The sequence below is a fragment of the Schistocerca serialis genome, chromosome 3 (genome assembly GCF_023864345.2).
Source record: "Schistocerca serialis cubense isolate TAMUIC-IGC-003099 chromosome 3, iqSchSeri2.2, whole genome shotgun sequence".
Taxonomy (NCBI): domain Eukaryota; kingdom Metazoa; phylum Arthropoda; class Insecta; order Orthoptera; family Acrididae; genus Schistocerca; species Schistocerca serialis.
The window spans coordinates 283,070,260-283,091,966 of record NC_064640.1 but is presented as its reverse complement, the minus strand read 5'-3'; the positions used below and the strand labels follow the sequence as shown (position 1 = coordinate 283,091,966).

The following is a 21,707-nucleotide window of genomic DNA, read 5'->3' as shown; positions in this document are numbered from 1 at the left end:
TTTAACGTAAGACCAGAACTTCCTAGGATTTTCTGTCAAGTCGGTACATAGAATTTTACTTTCGAATTCACTGAACGCTTCACGCATAGCCCTTCTTACGCTAACTTTGACATCGTTTAGCTTCTGTTTGTCTGAGAGGTTTTCTCTGCGTTTAAACTTGCAGTGAAGCTCTCTTTGCTTTCGCAGTAGTTTCCTAACTTTGTTGTTGAACCACGGTGGGTTTTTCCCGTCCCTCACAGTTGTACTCGGCACGAACCTGTCTAAAACGCATTTTACGATTGCCTTGAACTTTTTCCATAAACACTCAACATTGTCAGTGTCGGAACAGAAATTTTCGTTTTGATCGTTAGGTAGTCTGAAATCTGCCTCCTATTACTCTTGCTAAACAGATATACCTTCCTCCCTTTTTTTACATTCCTATTTACTTCCATATTCAGGGATGCTGCAACGGTTCTCTGTTTAATTGCTCGAGGTAATTTTCGCATAGTGCAATCAGTATAATGTCACTCGAGCTCTGTCCCTACCACCCATCCTAAACATCTGAGTGTCCCAGTCTATATCTGGTAAACTGTAATCTACACCTAAGACTATAACATGCTGAGAAAATTTATGGGAAATGTATTCCAGATTTTCTCTCAGTTGTTCTGCCACTAATGCTGCTGTGTCGGGAGGTCGGTAAAAGGAGCCAATTATTAACCTAGCTCGGTTGTTGAGTGTAACCTCCACCCATAATAATTCACAGGAACTATCTACTTCTACTTCACTACAGGATAAACTACTACTAACTGCGACAAACACGCCACCACCGGTTGCATGCAATCTATCCCTTCTAAACACCGTTTGTGCCTTTGTAAAAATTTCGGCAGAATTTATCTCTGGCGTCAGCCAGCTTTCCATACCTATAACGATTTCGGCTTCGGTGCTTTGTATCAGCGCTTGAAGTTCCGGTACTTTACCAACGCAGCTTCGACAGTTTACAATTACAATACCGATTGCTGCTTGGTCCCCGCATGTCCTGACTTTGCCCCGCACCCTTTGAGGCTGTTACCCTTCTTGAACTTTCCCTACGCCATATAACCTAGAAAACCGCCCAGTCCACACCACACAACCCCTGCTACCCGTGTAGCCGGCTGCTGTGTGTAGTGGACTCCTGACCTATCCACTGCAACTACGCCGCGGCGCGTTTTACGAATCGAAACTTGGAGAGAATCTCTATGTAGTGACATGTGTCGTATTTCTGAATGTCTTGTAGTTCTTGCGCGGTCGTCTTCTGAAATCTCCGAGCTACTAATAAATAATCCTGTAGAAAGTTAGACAAGGACATGAAGAATACTAACAAGTTACGAATATGATGCTTAGGATACTACGAACCATCGCCAGTAAAGCTGCAGAAATTTCATCGCATGAGATGTCTGTGACCACTAAAATTAAAATTTTCTGTCTCAACAGAATTATTTTCTCTGTCCGAGAAACCTGAGACACGGCTTATTTTGGTGGGAAGAAACTTCATACGATAAGGTGTCTGGATTTCATTAGGTATGGAGTTATAGATGTTTGAAACTGCACGAAGCTTTCAGTGCCAAAGTTAGTCTCGAAGTAGCACTAGATTCCAGTAATGTGCCATATCTTCAGGCCGGCCGCGGTGGTCTCGCGGTTCTACGCGCGCAGTCCGGAACCGCGCGACTACTACGGTCGCAGGTTCGAATCCTGCCTCGGGCATGGATGTGTGTGATGTCCTTAGGTTAGTTAGGTTTAAGTAGTTCTAAGTTCTAGGGGACTGATGACCACAGCTGTTAAGTCCCATAGTGCTCAGAGCCATTTGAACCACTTTTGAGCCATATCTTCAGCTTCAGCCTATTATTGTTTTGTGACACTAGTGTTTCAACCAGACCACACATCTTCACACATGCTGACGGTGCCGATCGGGAATTTTGTAACTGGACACTGGTGTTACTAATTAAATACGTTGTATATGATTGCCCTAGGTTGAGTGCCAGATTCGATTGTGTTTAAAATGCACTGCATGAGACTTGTGCAATATTCCGTCTAGGTATTTCCTTTACGTATGCAAATAAAAGTTTCGATTTTATGTATAAGATGTGATACACTTCAATCAGTAGAACATAGTCCTGCGAGAATGTCGGGCATAACTTCTATACCCGTAGGCTTGAACAGTTTATAAGTATAGAATGCACTAGATTCCAGTAATGTGATTTACATTTTCAGCTTCAGCCTACCACGGTTTTGTGACAGTGCTCTTTCAACCAGTGCTACCCATCTTCACATATGCTGACTGTGGCGACCAAGAGTTTTGTGATTGGAAACTATTGCTAGTAATGAACTAGAGCCGCGCGGGATTAGCCGAGCGGTCTCAGGCGCTGCAGTCGTAGACTGTGCGGCTGGTCCCGGCGGAGGTTCGAATCCTCCCTCGGGCATGGGTGTGTGTGTTTGTCCTTAGGATAATTTAGGTTAAGTAGTGTGTGTGCTTAGGGACTGCTGACCTTAACAGTTAAGTCCCATAAGATTTCACACACATTTGAACATTTTTTTGAATGAACTAGACCGTAAACGAGTGGCTTAAGCTCAGTTACCCAACAACGCGTATAACACACTTGCAGGTGGTATCCAACTAGACGAGTGAAATGTTATGTTGAGTAATTCCTTACAACCAATTAACTACTTTACCATTAATTGCTAACGAAGTTGCTTTTATTAGTCAGGAAACCTACTGCATCCGTAACTCATCTTATCCACATATTATTCCTGAAATAATTTTCTAACGCCACTAATCTGTGACTGTAAGGAATTTTAACAATCCGCCTTATATCTGTAGCCACGTATATACTGACAGTACAGAACATTCCGACAACCCCTTTACTGTATGAATCAGCACGACTAAATTACAAGGGAAGAACATAAGAGGTAAATATGTTATCCGTATCCTTTCAACAACTTTTGCACATTTTCTTTTTTCGTGAAAACCACAATGTTGTAACTCCATATCTGCCTACTTTTTTTTTCTTTCTATATTTCACTTCCATTTTGTGGGCCGTAATTCATCAATCTTTTCTTATCCTGTAAATTGTAGAAAGTGGTTTCCCGTAGCTCGATACACTTCTATAAGCCACAGTGTCATCTTAATCTGAGGGAAAGTAATTCCTACCTATATGCGAATACTGTATACTCGGGACTTTACTTTTTTTATCTGAGGAAGAAGCAAGGAGTAATCCGCATTCATCTAAACGACTGTAGAGGCTGCTTTAATGTCACGTCCACATTGGCCTGCGTATCAAACGAAGGATCGTACATACGGCGCACGGAATTAATCCGAATCTGAATCACATTCCTGAAAACTGGCGCTATTGCATATACACATGAAATTACATAGACTTTTATATGATGTTACTGCTAGAAACAGTCCATACTACAGTAAGCAGAAATCCACTGACTGTCGTAAGTAAGCCGGCCAGTGTGGCCGAGCGGTTCTAGGCGCTTCAGTCTGGAACCGCGCGACCGCTACGGTCGCAGGTTCGAATCCTGCCTCGGGCATGGATGTGTATGATGGCCTTGGGTTAGTTAGGTTTAAGTAGTTCTAAGTTCTAGGGGACTGATGACCTCAAATGTTAAGTCCCATAGTGCTCAGAGCCATTTTTTTGTGATACGAAGTGAAGGCCCAGATGGAGAGAAGGAAACGAAATGAAACATCAAGCGTTGAGAGGGTATGAGATATTATTTTAGTGATTACAAAATCGAGTAAAATTTACGAAGTACTTGACAGTGAAAGCCCACCACCAGTATGACGTTGAACCCTCTGTGACCTAGATGCATGCATTGATTTGGTTGGGAAGGGTGTATGAAGCCGCTGGATCCTCTCCTGAGACAAGCTGGCCCACATCTGTTGTCACTGATCCTTGGTATCTTGAGTACTGGCATTGCGACGTGTGAACTGATCCCACACATGTTCTATAGGATACAGGCCTAGGGTTCAAAAATGGCTCTGAGCACAGTGGAACTTAACATCTGAGGTCATCAGTCCCCTAGAACTTAGAACTACTAACTAACCTAAGGACATGACACACATCCATGCCCGAGGCAGGATTCGAACCTGCGACCGTAGCAGTCGCGCGATTCCAGACTGAAGCGCCTAGAACCACTAGGCCACACCGGCCGGCCAGACCTAGGGGTCTTACTGGCCACGGGACTACTTCTACATCACGCAAACAGTTCATAGAGGCACGTGCCATGCTTGGACTAGCGTTGTCCTGTTGCAAAAGGTATCACGCTTCTGCCACATGAGAAGTAACACGTGAAGACGCAGGATCTCAGTGACGTGCCACTGTGCTGTCAGAGTTCCCTTACTCACTATAAGCCATAATTTGAAGTCATAACCGATGACTCCCCACACCAGGACGCCAGGTGTAACACCCCTGTGCCTCCCCAAAACGTTAGAAATGTCTGACCACTCCCCAGGTCGCCGCCGCAGTCGCCGACGATAGTCATCCAGGGTAGTGCAGAACCGCGATTCATGGCGGAACACAATATGACACCATCCATCAGCAGTCCATGTTTCCCAATCAAGGTACCACTCCAAACGCCGCCGTTTGTGTTATAGTGTTAACAGCAGCCAACACGTGAAACGGTAATTCCCTTGTCCGGCTGCTGCTGGTTCCCGACCATTGGTTCAGAACGACGCAGAATATTACAGAGAGTCCATTTCATGTTCTCGAATGACAGGCGCATGTGTGAACTGGTTACACTGTGTTTGGTGAACAATGTGGCCAACCTCCCGTGTGGTCAGAAGTGGTCGACCGAAACCCTGACGACCAGCATGCCTGCCCTCAGGTTCCCAGGCAATCCAATATGGGGCAGATATTGGCCAATTCGAACAGCCGACCAAAAGGAGACCCACATTACGGCCCCTTTCAAACTCTTTCAAGTGCTGATAATGCTGTCACACATGTGTACGAGACATATCTTGTGTCCTTCACTGTGACCACTCAAGATCGGAAGCGTTTCAGTGGCCTACTAGACATGGTAACAACATTACGTATGAACATGACTAATACACTCCTGGAAATGGAAAAAAGAACACATTGACACCGGTGTGTCAGACCCACCATACTTGCTCCGGACACTGCGAGAGGGCTGTACAAGCAATGATCACACGCACGGCACAGCGGACACACCAGGAACCGCAGTGTTGGCCGTCGAATGGCGCTAGCTGCGCAGCATTTGTGCACCGCCGCCGTCAGTGTCAGCCAGTTTGCCGTGGCATACGGAGCTCCATCGCAGTCTTTAACACTGGTAGCATGCCGCGACAGCGTGGACGTGAACCGTATGTGCAGTTGACGGACTTTGAGCGAGGGCGTATAGTGGGCATGCGGGAGGCCGGGTGGACGTACCGCCGAATTGCTCAACACGTGGGGCGTGAGGTCTCCACAGTACATCCATGTTGTCGCCAGTGGTCGGCGGAAGGTGCACGTGCCCGTCGACCTGGGACCGGACCGCAGCGACGCACGGATGCACGCCAAGACCGTAGGATCCTACGCAGTGCCGTAGGGGACCGCACCGCCACTTCCCAGCAAATTAGGGACACTGTTGCTCCTGGGGTATCGGCGAGGACCATTCGCAACCGTCTCCATGAAGCTGGGCTACGGTCCCGCACACCGTTAGGCCGTCTTCCGCTCACGCCCCAACATCGTGCAGCCCGCCTCCAGTGGTGTCGCGACAGGCGTGAATGGAGGGACGAATGGAGACGTGTCGTCTTCAGCGATGACAGTCGCTTCTGCCTTGGTGCCAATGATGGTCGTATGCGTGTTTGGCGCCGTGCAGGTGAGCGCCACAATCAGGACTGCATACGACCGAGGCACACAGGGCCAACACCCGGCATCATGGTGTGGGGAGCGATCTCCTACACTGGCCGTACACCACTGGTGATCGTCGAGGGGACACTGAATAGTGCACGGTACATCCAAACCGTCATCGAACCCATCGTTCTACCATTCCTAGACCGGCAAGGGAACTTGCTGTTCCAACAGGACAATGCACGTCCGCATGTATCCCGTGCCACCCAACGTGCTCTAGAAGGTGCAAGTCAACTACCCTGGCCAGCAAGATCTCCGGATCTGTCCCCCATTGAGCATGTTTGGGACTGGATGAAGCGTCGTCTCACGCGGTCTGCACGTCCAGCACGAACGCTGGTCCAACTGAGGCGCCAGGTGGAAATGGCATGGCAAGCCGTTCCACAGGACTACATCCAGCATCTCTACGATCGTCTCCATGGGAGAATAGCAGCCTGCATTGCTGCGAAAGGTGGATATACACTGTACTAGTGCCGCCATTGTGCATGCTCTGTTGCCTGTGTCTATGTGCCTGTGGTTCTGTCAGCGTGATCATGTGATGTATCTGACCCCAGGAATGTGTCAATAAAGGTTCCCCTTCCTGGGACAATGAATTCACGGTGTTCTTATTTCAATTTCCAGGAGTCTCCCGTCAGGTAGACCGTTCGCCGGGAGCAAGTCTTTGATGATGATGATTAAGACAACACAACACCCAGTCTCTGAGCGCAGAAAATCTACGACCCAGCCGGGAATCGAACCCGGGTCCTTAGGACTGACATGAAGTCGCGCCGACCACTTTTTTTTTTTTTTTATCGTTGTGTTTGGTCGTTGCGGACGTCACATGAGATCCGTTTAAGTTCGTTTGTTGATCCTGTCACTCAGATTTTTTATTACAGTGGCCAACCAGCTTTCTGACCGAACACGCTGAGCTACCGTGCCGCCAAAATGTAAGAAGTAGTCACAAATGGTTGAAATGGCTGTAAGCACTATGGGACTTAACATCTGAGGTCATCAGTCCCCTAGACTTAGAACTACTTAAACCATCTAACCTAAGGACAAAACAGCAGTACTGTAATTTAAGTTGGATTGGATTGTTTGGGGGAAGAGACCAAACAGAGAGGTCATCGGATTACCGGGGGTGGACAACATGACTAATGCACTCTAGTTGGCATTCTACCTGTTACAGGGAATTGCAACTGTAATCATTTACAAAACGACTGATTGTGTGTACTTGTACGGAGTTACACTGACATACGACCTCGTGTTCTGAGTGCTTCACTTTTTTGTACGCTGGGTGGTTATAATTAAAATGCAGCTACTCACAGGGGTCCACTGTGGATTGTAATTATCCTATGGCAGCGAAACTTTGTATGTATTCTGAAGCATTAATGCGGAACCGATTTACCCTGGAAAAATATTAACTCCGATTTTGGTCATCAGGTGCAAAATCCGGCGTCGTGAATGCAAGAAAGACGTATAGAAATGCTTCCATATGTAATGAATTAGGAACGGGACATGAGCAGAAAAGATCAGACAATTGAGAAAGGCATAATGTTGATTTTATTATTTACTACTGCTAACATAGTTTGCTCAATATAGGCACCTGAGACGTCGAAGAGCTGGTGTACAGTGCCAGATTTGCGCCGCGCGGAGTGACCGCGCGGTTTGAGACGTCATGTCACGGACAGCGCGGCCTCTTCCGCCGGAGGTTCGAGTCCTCCCTCGGGCATGGGTGTGAGTGCTGTCCTTAGCGTTAAGTTAGTTTAAGTAGTGTGTAAGTCTAGGGACCGATGACCTAAGCAGTTTGATCCCTTAAGAATTCACACACACACACACGCCAGATTTTCACCAGGCGACCAAACTAGGAATTAATTTTTTTCCAGCGTAAATCGGTTCCGCATTAACGCATTATCATATCTACCAAGTTTCGCTGCCATACGATAACTACCGCCCACACTGTGGCTCAATGAACAGCTGCACAATTACAATCACCCAGTACTTAACATTCCTCTTGAAACCAATTCAGTAGGTCTTGCATAAACGTAAATTATCTGTTGCAGGCAGGGCACACGTCCGGGAGATGAGGCAAATGCGTCTCTCACGATGGAGGAAGCCAACAACGGGAACGGTGCCGCCGTGGAGCCAGCGACGACTCCGCAGCCCGCAAGGGACGTGCCGCCATTCCGAGGCAGCAGCAAATGGCGTGTCATGTCGGGGCCCAAGAGAGTCATTACTGTTATCGATGAAGCTTCCGTCTGAACATTCGTACGAAATGTGGAATCTGACACAGACTAATAAAACAGCCAGCACTAGAAATGCAGTGAACGAAACCACTTGCAGCACTTGAGTTGCTGCACTGAAAACGTATTGAAATACTATTGGAAGACATCATATAAAGTTTTCAAAAAATTGTATTCTTATAGTGTGCCCATTATTTACAGCGAGAGGTAGACATGAATTATTACAAAGGTAGCTTGCTTTTGGAATAGTGTTAGTGATAGTGAAAATCATTATCAGAAGTATAATAAGAATTTAAAAAATGTGTTAAACTAATTATTATAATCGTGTTGTACTGTTTAGTATTATATTTCCAAGCTTTTAATATATTTCCTAAAATTTGTATCTTAAATGTATTTATTGGTTTGAGTCCAGGAGACTAAACAGTACACGCTAGTAACTGTCATGACATTTAGCGTTTATGTAAGTACAATATGCTGATATCTGTGCTGCTGCTTTCATACAGTGCCTGTTCACATTTCCTTTTACCATGGCAGACGCTCATTTTAAGCTTCTAGGTGTGTAAATAAATGTCGCATATTAATTTAATTGTTTAATTGTTATAAGGTTTCGTGTGTGACGACATGCCAAATCATTCTCTATTTGATGTTTAGTGTTTTAGTTTCCCCTTACCTCAGGATGTATTGGTAGTCAGCAAATTTTCTATGACGACACCTGTTTGCGGTTTAACGCGCAGTACATTTTGTTAATGGCTGTAAATTTAGAAATTGTATATTATGAATTATATGAAGACAAGTAAAAAATACATACATCACAAAGAAATAATTTTATCATAATTTTATGATGTTCATATTAAACCACATCCATTAAAAATATGCCCTTTCATTTCCTTTTCTGTTGCCTCATCCAGAGATCCCATTCGTCTACATAATATAGCACTACTGTTAATTGAAGCAAATGATTTGGTATAATTAACATCAAGAATAATTCGTTTCCACCAATATAATCTGCTTCTTAAAATGACGCACCTGTTCTAATCTTTCAAGTTCGTACAAAATACTTTCTTGCAGTAACAGAGAAATCATGTGATAATTGGTGTTAACTGTCGTTCATGTTTCAAAGAACACGCAAATCCATCAAATACTGTTTGGAAAAAAACTGCTTTTAATATTTGAATAATATTAACTGTTCTGACGAAATCGATAGGAGCACAATCATTATCACAGTCTCGGGCGTTCCACAAAGTATTTCATATATATAACGGGGCAATCAAAGTCTGAAGGCAGCTCTTATGGCAAAAATAAATGCCAAAAGTTTATTCACAAGTAGTGAAATAAACTATAAATTAGTTGTAGCGATCACATAGTTTTTTATCATAACTTCAGAGGAAACACGTGGAATATAGAAGAAATTTGTTAGAAGAGGTGCATTCAGAATCAGCGATCCGGAAGAAGCACTTGGAGATCAGCTTTGAGAGCCATATTAAGAGTGTGTGTGATTCACAAAGCAAATTGTTCCGACTTAAACCTGCAGTTGGTGTTAAACTGAATAGTGTACAATACTCTGATCTACCGATCCTAATTCATGTACCACTAGATAGTATATTGTATAAGATGAGTAAAGTCAAGATAAAGTTCCTTAGTCGTACTTCAGTACTCAGGGCAAATAGATTTCTTGAATGTGATAAGAGCACGTGATGAACTTGCAACTTAAGGGGCAATCTTCAGCGCTCACGCAAACTTCTCGAAGTAACTTGTTCCACTCAAACCCTTGAGACAGTATTACAGCCCATTTACTTAGGCATCTGCCAATATATGTGGAGCATCAGATATTCATTTCTATTAAAACACACAGAATCGGATGCTCGTGCTCTGTTTAATAGATGAATTCTAAATTATACAGCACGAAAAAACTAAACTACTTACGAAGCTAATGACAACTGCGTAGTAATCTCCACAAACAGTACGGATTCTCTGATATTAGTACAATCCTGAAACTATCTAATTCCCTTCTCCGATATTTTGGCTTCAGTCTCTATTAATACTTCTGCAGTTATTTGTTTATTGCTACGAGGATGTAAAAAAGAAATAAAACAAACCCTTACCGCAAATGCCTACAATTGCTATCGGTTGGTTGTAGAATGCTCTATTTTGATAGTTCTTCACTTGTTTCCATAATTTATTTGACTGTGCTCTACTGTCAACAACTCTTGATTCCAGGTAGGTCACACAATTAAAAGTAACCAGTATTGGAGAGAGAGTAAGTGTATTTCGTCACTTCTTCAGAAGACTCTCACTCCAAATACAATAAACGTAAATGAATTTCAGTTCAGTTGCTTTAAGATGTAATAATTTATAGAAGATAAGAACAAAACAGAAAACAAGCTACACGCTACTACAAGAATTGAGTTAACTATATACAAAAATCACATCTGTTACCTTTAAAGAAACAAGTTGCTTTCAACAAAATTAGAAAAAATTACATAAAGCCATCTGCAATAAATTGCAATTCTTGTTTCGTTGTTAACAAAAATGAAGAAAAATAAACATGAACACTCTGCTGAAAATTGTGCAACGCATCAAGGTGGCCAGCCTCGGTGAGTTTCATGCCCACACCACCCAATTATATCTATTCAGAGAGCTTTGTTGGCTCTACTATAGTGTTATCGGAATGATCTCTGGCCACTCACTAATTTGATGGATTATCACAATGTATGAAGATTAACGCTATCTGCCGTTTTGAGCAGATGGTATACTATCGTTCCTCGTTCTCTTAACTGAAAACACACTTCCGAAGTATATTACCGGTTTATGCATCTATCTCGGAGTCTTAGGAGGCAAACTAGTTGTCGATTTTTTCTTGCTGACGTCAGAGTAGATTTTTTGGTTCGTTCTGATCAGTTACAATTAGCGGTACTCTCCAATAAGCATTTAACTTTACCACTATGTCTCAATATTCTAAAAACTTCCGTATCTTACGAAGCCATTTATTGGCTTGAAACTGGCGCGTTTTCTCGGAGGGCTAGAAGGTTTTCTTTTTCTGTTCGTTATAACACTATCCTCTTCACCAGTTCTTAACGAAACATCTTTTAGCGAGTCTGCGTAGTGGGCAGGACACTCTGTGCGTAAAACGAGTGCTTGCCAAACACACATGATACAGGGCGAGTCTGAACTCTGCCAACAAGCGTCCATGTGGAGGGCAGAGTTTCTTGCTGAGAGCTGTAACATAGGGGATCGTTGATACTCAGTGAAGCCTTACAATAATTTGCACTGTTTGCTACACCAATTACTTTTGTGTCTTTACTGTTCTGAGAATACCTGCACACAAATGAAAAAGTTTCCGTTGACTCGTGGCACTCAAGTGGAGATCATGGTTAAATACGCACTTCGCTCTGTGACTTAAGTTGAGTACAGCTCAATCCCGTACACCGGTATACGGTTTCATTAGTGAAAGTGTTAGTTACACATGATGTCTCAAACTTTAGAGTCAAAATTATACTGTCGGATGAGGATTCCAAACGGAGTATTTTTAAATAAAGAATCAACGCTCAGAAATTAGTATTCCAGGCAGTACACAGTTTTGATTGATCAAATGTTTAAAGTACGTATTTCCCAACCGCTAATTTTCCAAAACAAACCACTGACTGTCGCAACGATGTAGGTGACACCCCTTTCAAAAATAATACGCAATCGTCTATGATGGTTACAATGACTGGCTGCTGAAAACGGAGAACGGTTTGTTACAGAAATTTGCAGATATGAATTTAATGTGCGCTGCATTAGGACAGTTACTGAGAAGCCGAATGTTGTTGGATCGAATTGGAGAAAATTTATCAATAAGTACCCGACATTTTACTCGTGAAATGCACTGTTACAATGTACAAATGGAAGAGAATAAGTTTGAACCTAGTGTTCAGTTCTGTCAGTGGAGTAATGTTATAAATCATGGATTGAGACTGCTGGTATATCTGAAAAGCTGCTATGCGCTAAAGTCGTAGCTTTCAGGAGAAAGTTGTTGAAGTCTACAATCAACTAAATATTGATTTCTTATTGGTATTTTCTGATCTCAACATATACAGTTTATAATCCTCCACCATGTTTCTTTTTAAACCTCAAAGTTTTAGGCCACCTTGCATGTTAGTAGTGGTACAGTATGGATGGATTTACGAATGCTGAGGTGTTCGGTATGCACATTAGTAGTATTGGCTATACCGATTCTAACCCACAATGATGTCTGAGTTTTGGGTTTCCTACACGCAAGGGCAGTGGCTCACCTACGTGTCAGGAGCAATGACTTCATCAAGATGGCAGACGGCGGAAAATTTAAACATTAAAGAGAGAAGGAGTTTAAAAATGCAAGGCAATGGGGAGCAAAAAATATTCTAAAAAGATATTTTTGAAAAATAAAAATTGACAAACTGGCGTAGTTGTGCTTTGTATACCACACCCCCCTCTACAGCCATCTCAGCGTTTTAAGTTTTACAGTTTTTGTAAACGAATGGTCATTAAATGTAGTTACTTCGTTGGTTTTAAACTCTGCAAACGTCTTTTCTAATGCTAGATGCACAACGTCCATTCTACCTAATGTTGATACAACATAGCCATCCTCCCTATTTCGGTTATTCATTTAACCTGATCTGATTAGAGGCATCAGGCGCTCTCTTTAGATCAGACCAGGTTTTTCACACATACCGTACCCTTTTTACGCCATAGTTACTTAAGAAATAACAATTTTAATATGACAGATACTATTAAAATGAATTGAGCGTCTATAGACACAATGTGAGTAAATAATACTCACTATGAACTAATCAGGTTAATATTGGTAGTAATTCTACTATTGCTGCTGCAACTATTAATGCTAATAATAGGTCTAATAATAATAACAATATTCAGAACAGTGACAATAATAACAATAACAATAGTGCCAGATGTAAGAACTACCGGTGTACATAATATTTTTTTTCTGTTTTAGCGAGTCTTGCGGTAAGGAAATTTAAAGTGTCTGCACTGGTTAAGAATACTGGGAAAGAAGGAAGATCTGGTCGGAAAGAAAGATGTACAGGGTCCACGAGGCCTACTGGAACAATGGTAGTCATTACTGTTCTTGACAGTCCGCTTGACCATAGATTTCAGCCCCCATAACATCGACACAAAACGGTTCTGTAGTAGTCGTAGGCACATTAAATTCTTCTTCATAAGAAGAGTACCATTTGCGGTCTAAATTATGTTATTAATGTCAGTAACGAGCTTGTACAGGTTCCCCAATAATAACCAACAACCAAGGCATTTGTCAGTGGATTCGTGTTCTTCCCTAACAGCTGAGGGGCGTTTAGCAGTTCGGAGGAAGCCATGTTGACACTTTCCACAACCACAGGCAACTGATCAGTCGCAGCCATTAAGGATTCTTTTATGACAGAAGTTTTGCTGAGGAGGTAGAACTTTTTCTGATGAGACAGAATTTTTGCTGATGAAACTGCATATCAGGTTACATTTAACTCAGCACCTTTCCCGATCGGAACTTTCGAAGAAAGATGCACAGGTATATGAGTGAATGTGTAAATGGGTAATAGGTAACGGGTAACAGTTAATGGTTAACGGGTAACATTTACCTTTTACCATTCACTCATTTACCCGTTTACCCATTTACCCCTTTACCTGTTTACCTGTGCATGCTTTTTCGAACGTCCAATAGGGCAAGATGTTGAGTCAGCTATAACCTGATATGCACTTGCGTTATCAAAAATTCTGCATTGTCAGCAAAAATTTTGCCTCTTCAGCTATAATTCTGTCTATATAAGAAGCCTTAATAGCTGCAGCTGACCAGTTGCCTGTGGTAGTGAAAAGTGTCAACATGGCCTCCTCCAAAGTGCTAAACGCCCATCAGCTATTAGAGACAAATGCTTTGGCTCGTGGTTATTATTGAAGAACCTGGACAATCTCGTTACTTACGTCGGTAACATAGATTACACAGTAAATGGTAAGATGAATTTAAATGTGGTTACACCTACTACAGAACCGTCTCATGACAAAATTGTGGTAGTTAAAAGCTGTGATAAAGTGTACTGTCAACAACAATTAGTGATGAGACATTCTTTAATGTTAAAGAAGGACATGTGTGGTGCATTTAACAGTTGTCTACACGCCAAATTCTCCAAGTTCATCTGTGCGAGACATGGCGTCAAGGCGAAACTACCATTTCTCCTACACAGGAACAACAATATGACAGCAGGAGCAATACTGCAAAAAATCAGCAAGGAAGCATTGAAACAATTTCGGGGAAATACAAAAATCCTCCGGCTGTACCATATAAAGTGGAAACGGCTGACGCTGAAATGTCTGTACTAATGGATGAGTTGCCTGGGATATTACAGCAGCTCCGTGTAGACGATTATTACCTTATTTACCTCGATATAATGCATGATTTTGAAGCGATTTTTAACAAACAACGAATCATGACTTCTGTGTGCAAAGAGGCTATCAAGGAAACAACAAAGTTATTGTTAAAATGATAATACAATTAGAATAGACTGTTTAATACGAACGAGCTTCAGTTGTAAAGGGATATAACAAATTAATGTAGTAAATCTCAAGACCAGGAGTGAACGAAGATATTGGGAACCATCTTATATATAAAGTGTCCACAGATGTATCGACAAGAAACTTTTACCTCTTCCTTGGCTGTAGAACGTGATATTACCAGACTCGAAGCTACGATACACAACTACATAATGAATCGTGTGTTTCAACCTGTGGAAGACGGTATGTGTATTAAACATCAACAAACAGTATTTGCAACGTGTTTCACTGTACTCTATACCAATCACTTCCATGTGATGTAAACTAAAGAGCAACTAACAGAACAGTTGCTGTGTAATGTTTAACTATGTTTTACAATTTATCCATTCGGGCAATAACAATAGCCAAACGTTCACTGGTATGCAAGTAAAGCTTCCAGACAATCCAGACCGAGAAAATATTATAAACTAGTTTCTGCCTGCCTGCAGTTTTAATTATTTACCTGTAAACTATCTGGAAATTGTTGACACTGACTCCACCAAAGCTGATGTTAGTATTATACAGAAGTGCTATATTAATGCTAAAGAAACATATTTTTCTTTTTCCATCCATATCAATACCACCACACATAGACATTGCCAAATTAGTACTGGTTCCTACAAATGATGTTATTCCACAAGTCTTAAGAAAAAGAACTACGGTAGTGAACAAACTTAAACCACTCCGCAATAAAGAGGAAGTTACTTCTTGCAGTTAATACATTATGTGTATGCAAAAGAAAACTGGAAATGGAACAAATTAAAGTCAAAAAACGAAAGCTGGAGCATAGGGCGGAACCAATTGCATAACAGAAGAATATAAACTGCTGTTGGAAAAAGTAGAAGCAATTGTAAGTGTGCAAGCAAGATTTACGCATTTCTTTAAAGACAGTAGATGGTAAAATCTGGATTTGTATGGGAAATACAAAATAGTTGCATTGATTTGTAGGTAGCAGTGGAGTACTCGTAGAAATCAATGGATCCAAGGAGGTGTACTACTCTAGAGGATATATTAAAAATCTGTTTGTAAGCTTCCATTCCCATTTGGATTTACTTAAGAAGGGTGGCTATATTGCATAAACATTTGGTAGAGCACCTATCAACAGAAATACGTTTGCAGAGTTTAAAACCAACAGAATAACTACATTTGTACATCTGCTTGAGAGTGGAAGAGACGAGCTGCCACTTTACAACGAAAAGGGTATATAATACTTTAACAATATTACTAAACAGGAAATGACAGGCAAAATTAAAATATTTGAATTCTAGAAGAATTGCAAGAAGCTAATTGTTAAGGACATAGAACAGATGGTTTATAGGAAAAAATTAGATATATATTAGGCTTCGAGAACACTTTTTCTTGATATTTGTAAAATCACTGGCTGGAGAAAGAATTAAATGGTTTGAATGTAGATTTAAATATTTAAATAATAAGTTCAAAATTAAGCTGGATGTTATCAAAAAATTCACCATACAAAAATATAGCACATAATAATCTACATGCATCTTTTGGTAGGTGATCTTGTAAAGTAGCTGAAAGTGGGTAGTTGAGTGACCCTGATAAGTAGTTGGAACTAGGTAGTTGAAAGCATGGCATCCACCATTTTGTACCTGTCTGAAACACTAACACATGAAAGAAACTAAATTTTCTGATGAGGGTACTTTTTTTCTGCATATCTACTTATATTTTTAGGCATTATTTTAATATTACACTATGATTGGTTGGGGAGGAGGGGAGGGGAAAGGGGTAAAAGCACAATAGGGCTCGTTGGATTTTTTAATTTATTTTATCTATTGAAACTACATTCTGATTGGACTGCCTGATTATAAAACTATGATGAGATTGGCTGTAGAGAAGGTGTGACCTAAAAAGCACAACTGGGCTGGTTTGCCATATTTTGTTTTTTCAAAAATTTGTTTTTCTACAATTTTATTCCTCATCTTTTTGCATTTAAAAAATTTCCTGCCATCTTCATTTTTTTAAATTTTCCACCGTCCACCGTCCACCATCTTGACGTAGTCATGGCATCTGTCATATAGGCGAGCCACTGCCTCTACTTGCAGGCAACAAAAAAGTTAAATGTCAAAGTGGGTCATAATCGGCATAGCCTATACTATTCACACTGTTTATCGAACCGTTGGATGCAATGGAAGATTGGCACAACAGTGTCATGGAGCAGCAATGGCTACGCCATCACAGTACATTGCATCCGTGCACAGGTGCCTATAAGAATGCACATTCTTCTGTATTACGATGGAGAATGCCCATTCTTCGAAACGAACTGTTAAACTCGACTGATGACAGTTCAGTAGCTCACACAATGTACCATATCACTACATAAATTAAGCAACCGTTGTAATAATGTTATATGATCAACAAGTACTGAGAAGGTGTAGGAGTTGGAGTCAGTGATTTTTCACGGTGAGAGGAGCTGACAGGTAGTTGCCGACAACAATGTTAAAAAAAACACATTTCCCTTCCTTAAATATTTTATAGAGAATGAGGCCATACTTAGATGATGTTACACGTACAACAGTTGAAATGCTTATATGACGTGGAGGCTGTCGACAGGCCGACACAAGAGGGCTGATGCAACAGTTTCAAGCCCACGTGACACAAGAAACCCTTCAGAAGCAGCGACAAAGAATGTCCTCTCTCTTCTTACTCTAAAAACGTTCCAAACGAACTGTAACAGAAACTCAAGGTAGTTTCTGTTGTCTGGCGAACCTTTAGAGACCACTGAGGACATCCGGAGAACTTTCGCCGCTATTTGAACTTGCGTGACCAGTTTGTACGTCACCCTCAGCACCCTTTGTTTCAGTTGTTTAGCATTATTTTGGCTGTCACCAACGATAACTGGAGTAGAACTAGCGCCGCATTTTCTTCTTCATGAGCCCACTGTAGACGGAGTGTGATGATGTAACCAAGAACAGAGGAATATTACAAGTCACTATCGATTTTTTAACATTGTTCTCGTGGACACTGGATGTCATCTGTTAAGAGTCCACCGTGAACATTTGCTGAGAACGCAAACACAGCAAGTAGTTTTTATCGTGGGCTCATAATACATTTAGTGCACTTTTGTCTCTCGTGTCAGATTTACTGTACTTCAATCACGTATTGCTCATCACATGTATCATACCAGGCAGTGCGCTAGTACGGTATCATTTCATTGGCCTGTGAGATCAACTGAATGGTCTGTTCATAACTATTAGAATAAATTAGGGACATGTCTCTTCTTCCACCAGATACATGTAGAAATGCTGGCAGAGCTTAATGGGGTTACGTCAGGGAGTCTGTTGATATATGTCTCATAACAGCAATGAGTGCAAGTTACAAAGGATTGCTTCATAATATCGAAAAGAGCTTTTTCCCCACACTGAACCTCCATGTTTTGGCTGTCAAATAAGTTTTCCCTCTACATATGAGTTACAAAGCGTTAAGATATGAATAACGCTGCTGCAAGTGAACAAAGCCATAAATAAACAATATTCAGAACTCAGATGGTACTAACAACTTCTTGTAACATTCTGAACATGTGCCAGTAATTCCTGCCATAGAATGGAAAGACGTAAAAGTAAATGAAGTTCAAACAACAGTAGAACAGTTAAGTCACTCCACATTGTAATAAGTTTAAGATCTCTCCAACGTGTGGTCATAATAGTACATTTACCATGTTAATTTATTAATGGGATAATTGTTAGTGGCTGTTTCCCTCCATCGTAGACTAGCCCGTCGTGCGTGTAAAGATACCTTCACTCTGAAAACCAAAACCAACAAAAAAAAGACCATTGTTGTAAAATTGGCAAACTCGCAACTTCCGTCATTTTTTACCAAATGTTGATAACAGTTTCAAACTCGCATATTTGGCATTTATTATTGTTATTGCTATTGTTATTGTTGTTACAAAAAAGAAAATAGATTCTGACTGTAAATATGCATCACGAAAATTAACTCAAAGAAAGATGCGTGTGGCCCAGAAATTTTTGTTCCAAAGACAGACCTATGGAGCTTATAATACTGTATTGATGGAGCTCTGTATTGAAGACAAGCAAGGTTTCAAAAATTTTGTCAGAATTACAAGTGGACAGTTCGAAGCATTCTTGAGGCTAGTAACATCACATATTCCACAGAAAAACACAAATTTTGCAGCTGCAGCATCACCAACACAACTTATTATAAACCTTCGATACATGGCAACAGGTGACAGTTATACAAGTTTAATGTACTCTGGCCAAGACCAGTGAATCTGTGCGTAGAGTGTGCTGGGTTATCGTGAATGTACTCAAGGATTTTGTAAAAGTAAGTACTCGGTAGTCGCCGCTCTATAAACATAAGAAATTATAAAAGCAAACGACACGGCAATGCGCCTGCGCCAGTCATCCATCTCTGCCGTGTTTTTGCTCACTCACCATAAACTACAAACTCGCAAACTCGAGCCAAAACTTCCCTCAACTTTTTTTTTAAACTGGCGTATTCATACAGCTGTTGACAACAGTTGAAAACTAAGTCCAACTTCGAGCTTAAAACAATTGTCAGTCGAATTAGTTGGAGTTGGCTTTCAGTATGAAGGTGTAAAGCGCCGCCCGGCAGATTAACGACGAGGGTCGGTGGATCAGCCAGCCTGCATGTGGTTTTTAGGCAGTTTTCCACATCTGACAAGGTGAATGCTGGGCAGATACTCAAGTTCCACCTCAATTACTCGCTTTGCAAATGTTTAGGAAAGGGTTAGTGCTCTTTCACATGAATTACACTGGATGTAGACACTTAGGGTGCACATATTTCCTCCTGGGAAGTCACGAGATAGAGACAGGAGGGGCACCCGGCCACCCGTTAAATTAACCATGCCAAATCCATAGTAACTATACCGACCCTGTGTAGATACTGGGAAAAGCTGTTTCCCTCAGTCTTCAAAAATGACGGCTGTCACTCCTCTGCACAAAGAGGTAATAAATGTTGTCCCAATAATTATCACTGATTCTTTCTTACATCGATCCTTTAAAGAAAGGGAGTGTGCTGCATGCAGCCCCCAGACTATCAGGATATTTTGTTGGTAAATAATATTCTAAGTGACTGAAAATATGGTTTCAAGTGCGGTTTCAATATTAGTAACAGGTGGAATATTGTCAAGAGTATCTGGTAAATCTACGTTTGTGGATATCAGCAGGACATCTGAAGAGTCGAAATGGAAAACGTTCTAAATGCTGTCTGACATTTTTCAGCATAAAGTATAACAATTTATCTCTGTTTGTACAGAAATGATTTGTATCCATACCATTGAGTAGGTATTCTTATACCACAGAATTATGCTTTTCACCGTCATCACTGCAAAAAATAACGAGACAAACCAGAAAATAAATACTTTATTAATAATTTTCTAAATTTCATACAAAGTTCCATACCAGGAAACTGAGTGGTTCTAACTGTCAATATGAAAGTTTTTGCAAGCTGATTCTTGCAAAGAAGAAAACAACAATCAGCCGTTGTCGATAATACTATTTATTTACACAAACAGCGCTCTTACCTGTTTCAAACCGACAGATTCCTCTTCAGACCGCTGTTCACATTCATTTTACATCTGGTGTTGTTTGTATTGGTTGTTGGCTGTTTTTTCCCAAGAACTAATGTAAACAGTAAAGAATGTAATATAAACGTGAACAGTCGTCTGAAGCTGAACCTGCCGGTTCGAAACCGGGAACGGCGCTATTTATAAATTGCATCATTAATAGTGGCTATGGTCTTGTCACAGTGGATACATCCGTTCCCGTCGGATCACCGAAATTCAGCGCTATCGGGTGTGGTCGGCACTTGAATGGGTGACAATCCAAGCCTCCATGGGCTGTTGCCGTTTTTGGGGGTGCCCTCAGCCGCGTGGTTCCAATTGAAGAGCTACTCGACCAAATAGTAGCGGCTTGAGTCAAAGAAAACCATCGCCACGACCGAGAGAGCGGTGTGCTGACCACACACCCCTCCTATTCACACGGCGATCTGTTGGTCCCGATGGGCCACTTATGGCCTGAAGACGGAGTGCTTTTTTATTATAGTGACTGATTGCTGTTTTCTTCTTTGCACGATTCAACTTGCATTTTGTTGATAGCCACAGTCTACAAAATGTCAGTTTTTGACAAAAAGAGGAAGAAAGATGCCGTTCCGATTACGATTAAAATTGGGGCTCTACTTTTTATTTTTGATAATACAAGTACAGAAATACAGCATAAACTTTTTCACTGGTACAGATGTAGTAAATGAACCCACTTTTCATATTTTTTAAATCTTTCAACTCGTAAGGAAAGCACTGCTTGATGCAAAGACCATATGCCATCTACTAATGCATGTTTCAAAGACTTTCTCCGTTGTTTGGCAGCTGTATCAAATTTAGGGACATGATATAGAGTACCGAAACACAAGAGCACTGAAAAACTCGTTTTGTGAAAAAAATGGCACTTAATTTCCGCCCTTCATATGGATCTGTCATCCACAATTTTCTCTTAAAGTAAACTATTGCCGTGAGATCATACTTGGGAGGTAGAAGACGAATTGTCTGGTTCAATAATATGAGAACAAATGTTCTGAACACGTGGTTTCACGGTGATTTATACTGATAAAATCTCATCGGGCTTCCAGTCACATCAAGAGGGTCAATACCCACGACCTTTCACTCTCGGCCACTGTCAAGAGGTGATTATTGTGTGGTTGGTGTTGCCGTCTTCAAAACAGCCATGCTGCCGTCTGTGACGTTGCTAGTGCCCACTCGAACGCCATTTAGGGTTATGTTTTCGCTGCGCGACCTTCGCGGCAGCTTCAACCTCCCTATCTCCGGATCTCAAACTGTGCATAGCTGGATACAGCCGTCTCTGTTGAGGATGTTGTTATAAATTTTTATCTCCATTGCTCTTTGTAAGATGCTATCCCAGAGATTATTCGTCCGTTTAGTACGAAGATGTGCTGAAAGTAATGCCTCCGAATTTTTTATGTGAAAACTTTTAAAGCTTTTTAGCTAAAACAAACGTTTTAACATTCTACATCTTCATTCTTCATATCTACAGATTTTCAGTCCCCTACCACTAGACGC

General features: G+C 41.4%; 1 protein-coding gene across 1 annotated transcript in view; it reads left to right on the top strand.

Moving 5' to 3' along the window:
- Positions 1-8,885, top strand: part of LOC126470790 (monocarboxylate transporter 2-like) — a 401,847-nt gene extending 392,962 nt beyond the window's left edge. The window contains exon 9 of the mRNA XM_050098800.1: positions 7,905-8,885. Coding sequence (XP_049954757.1) covers positions 7,905-8,099 — 195 coding nt within the window. The 3' untranslated portion in view covers positions 8,100-8,885. The remainder of the gene's footprint in view (positions 1-7,904) is intronic.
- Positions 8,886-21,707: the final 12,822 nt, after the last annotated feature.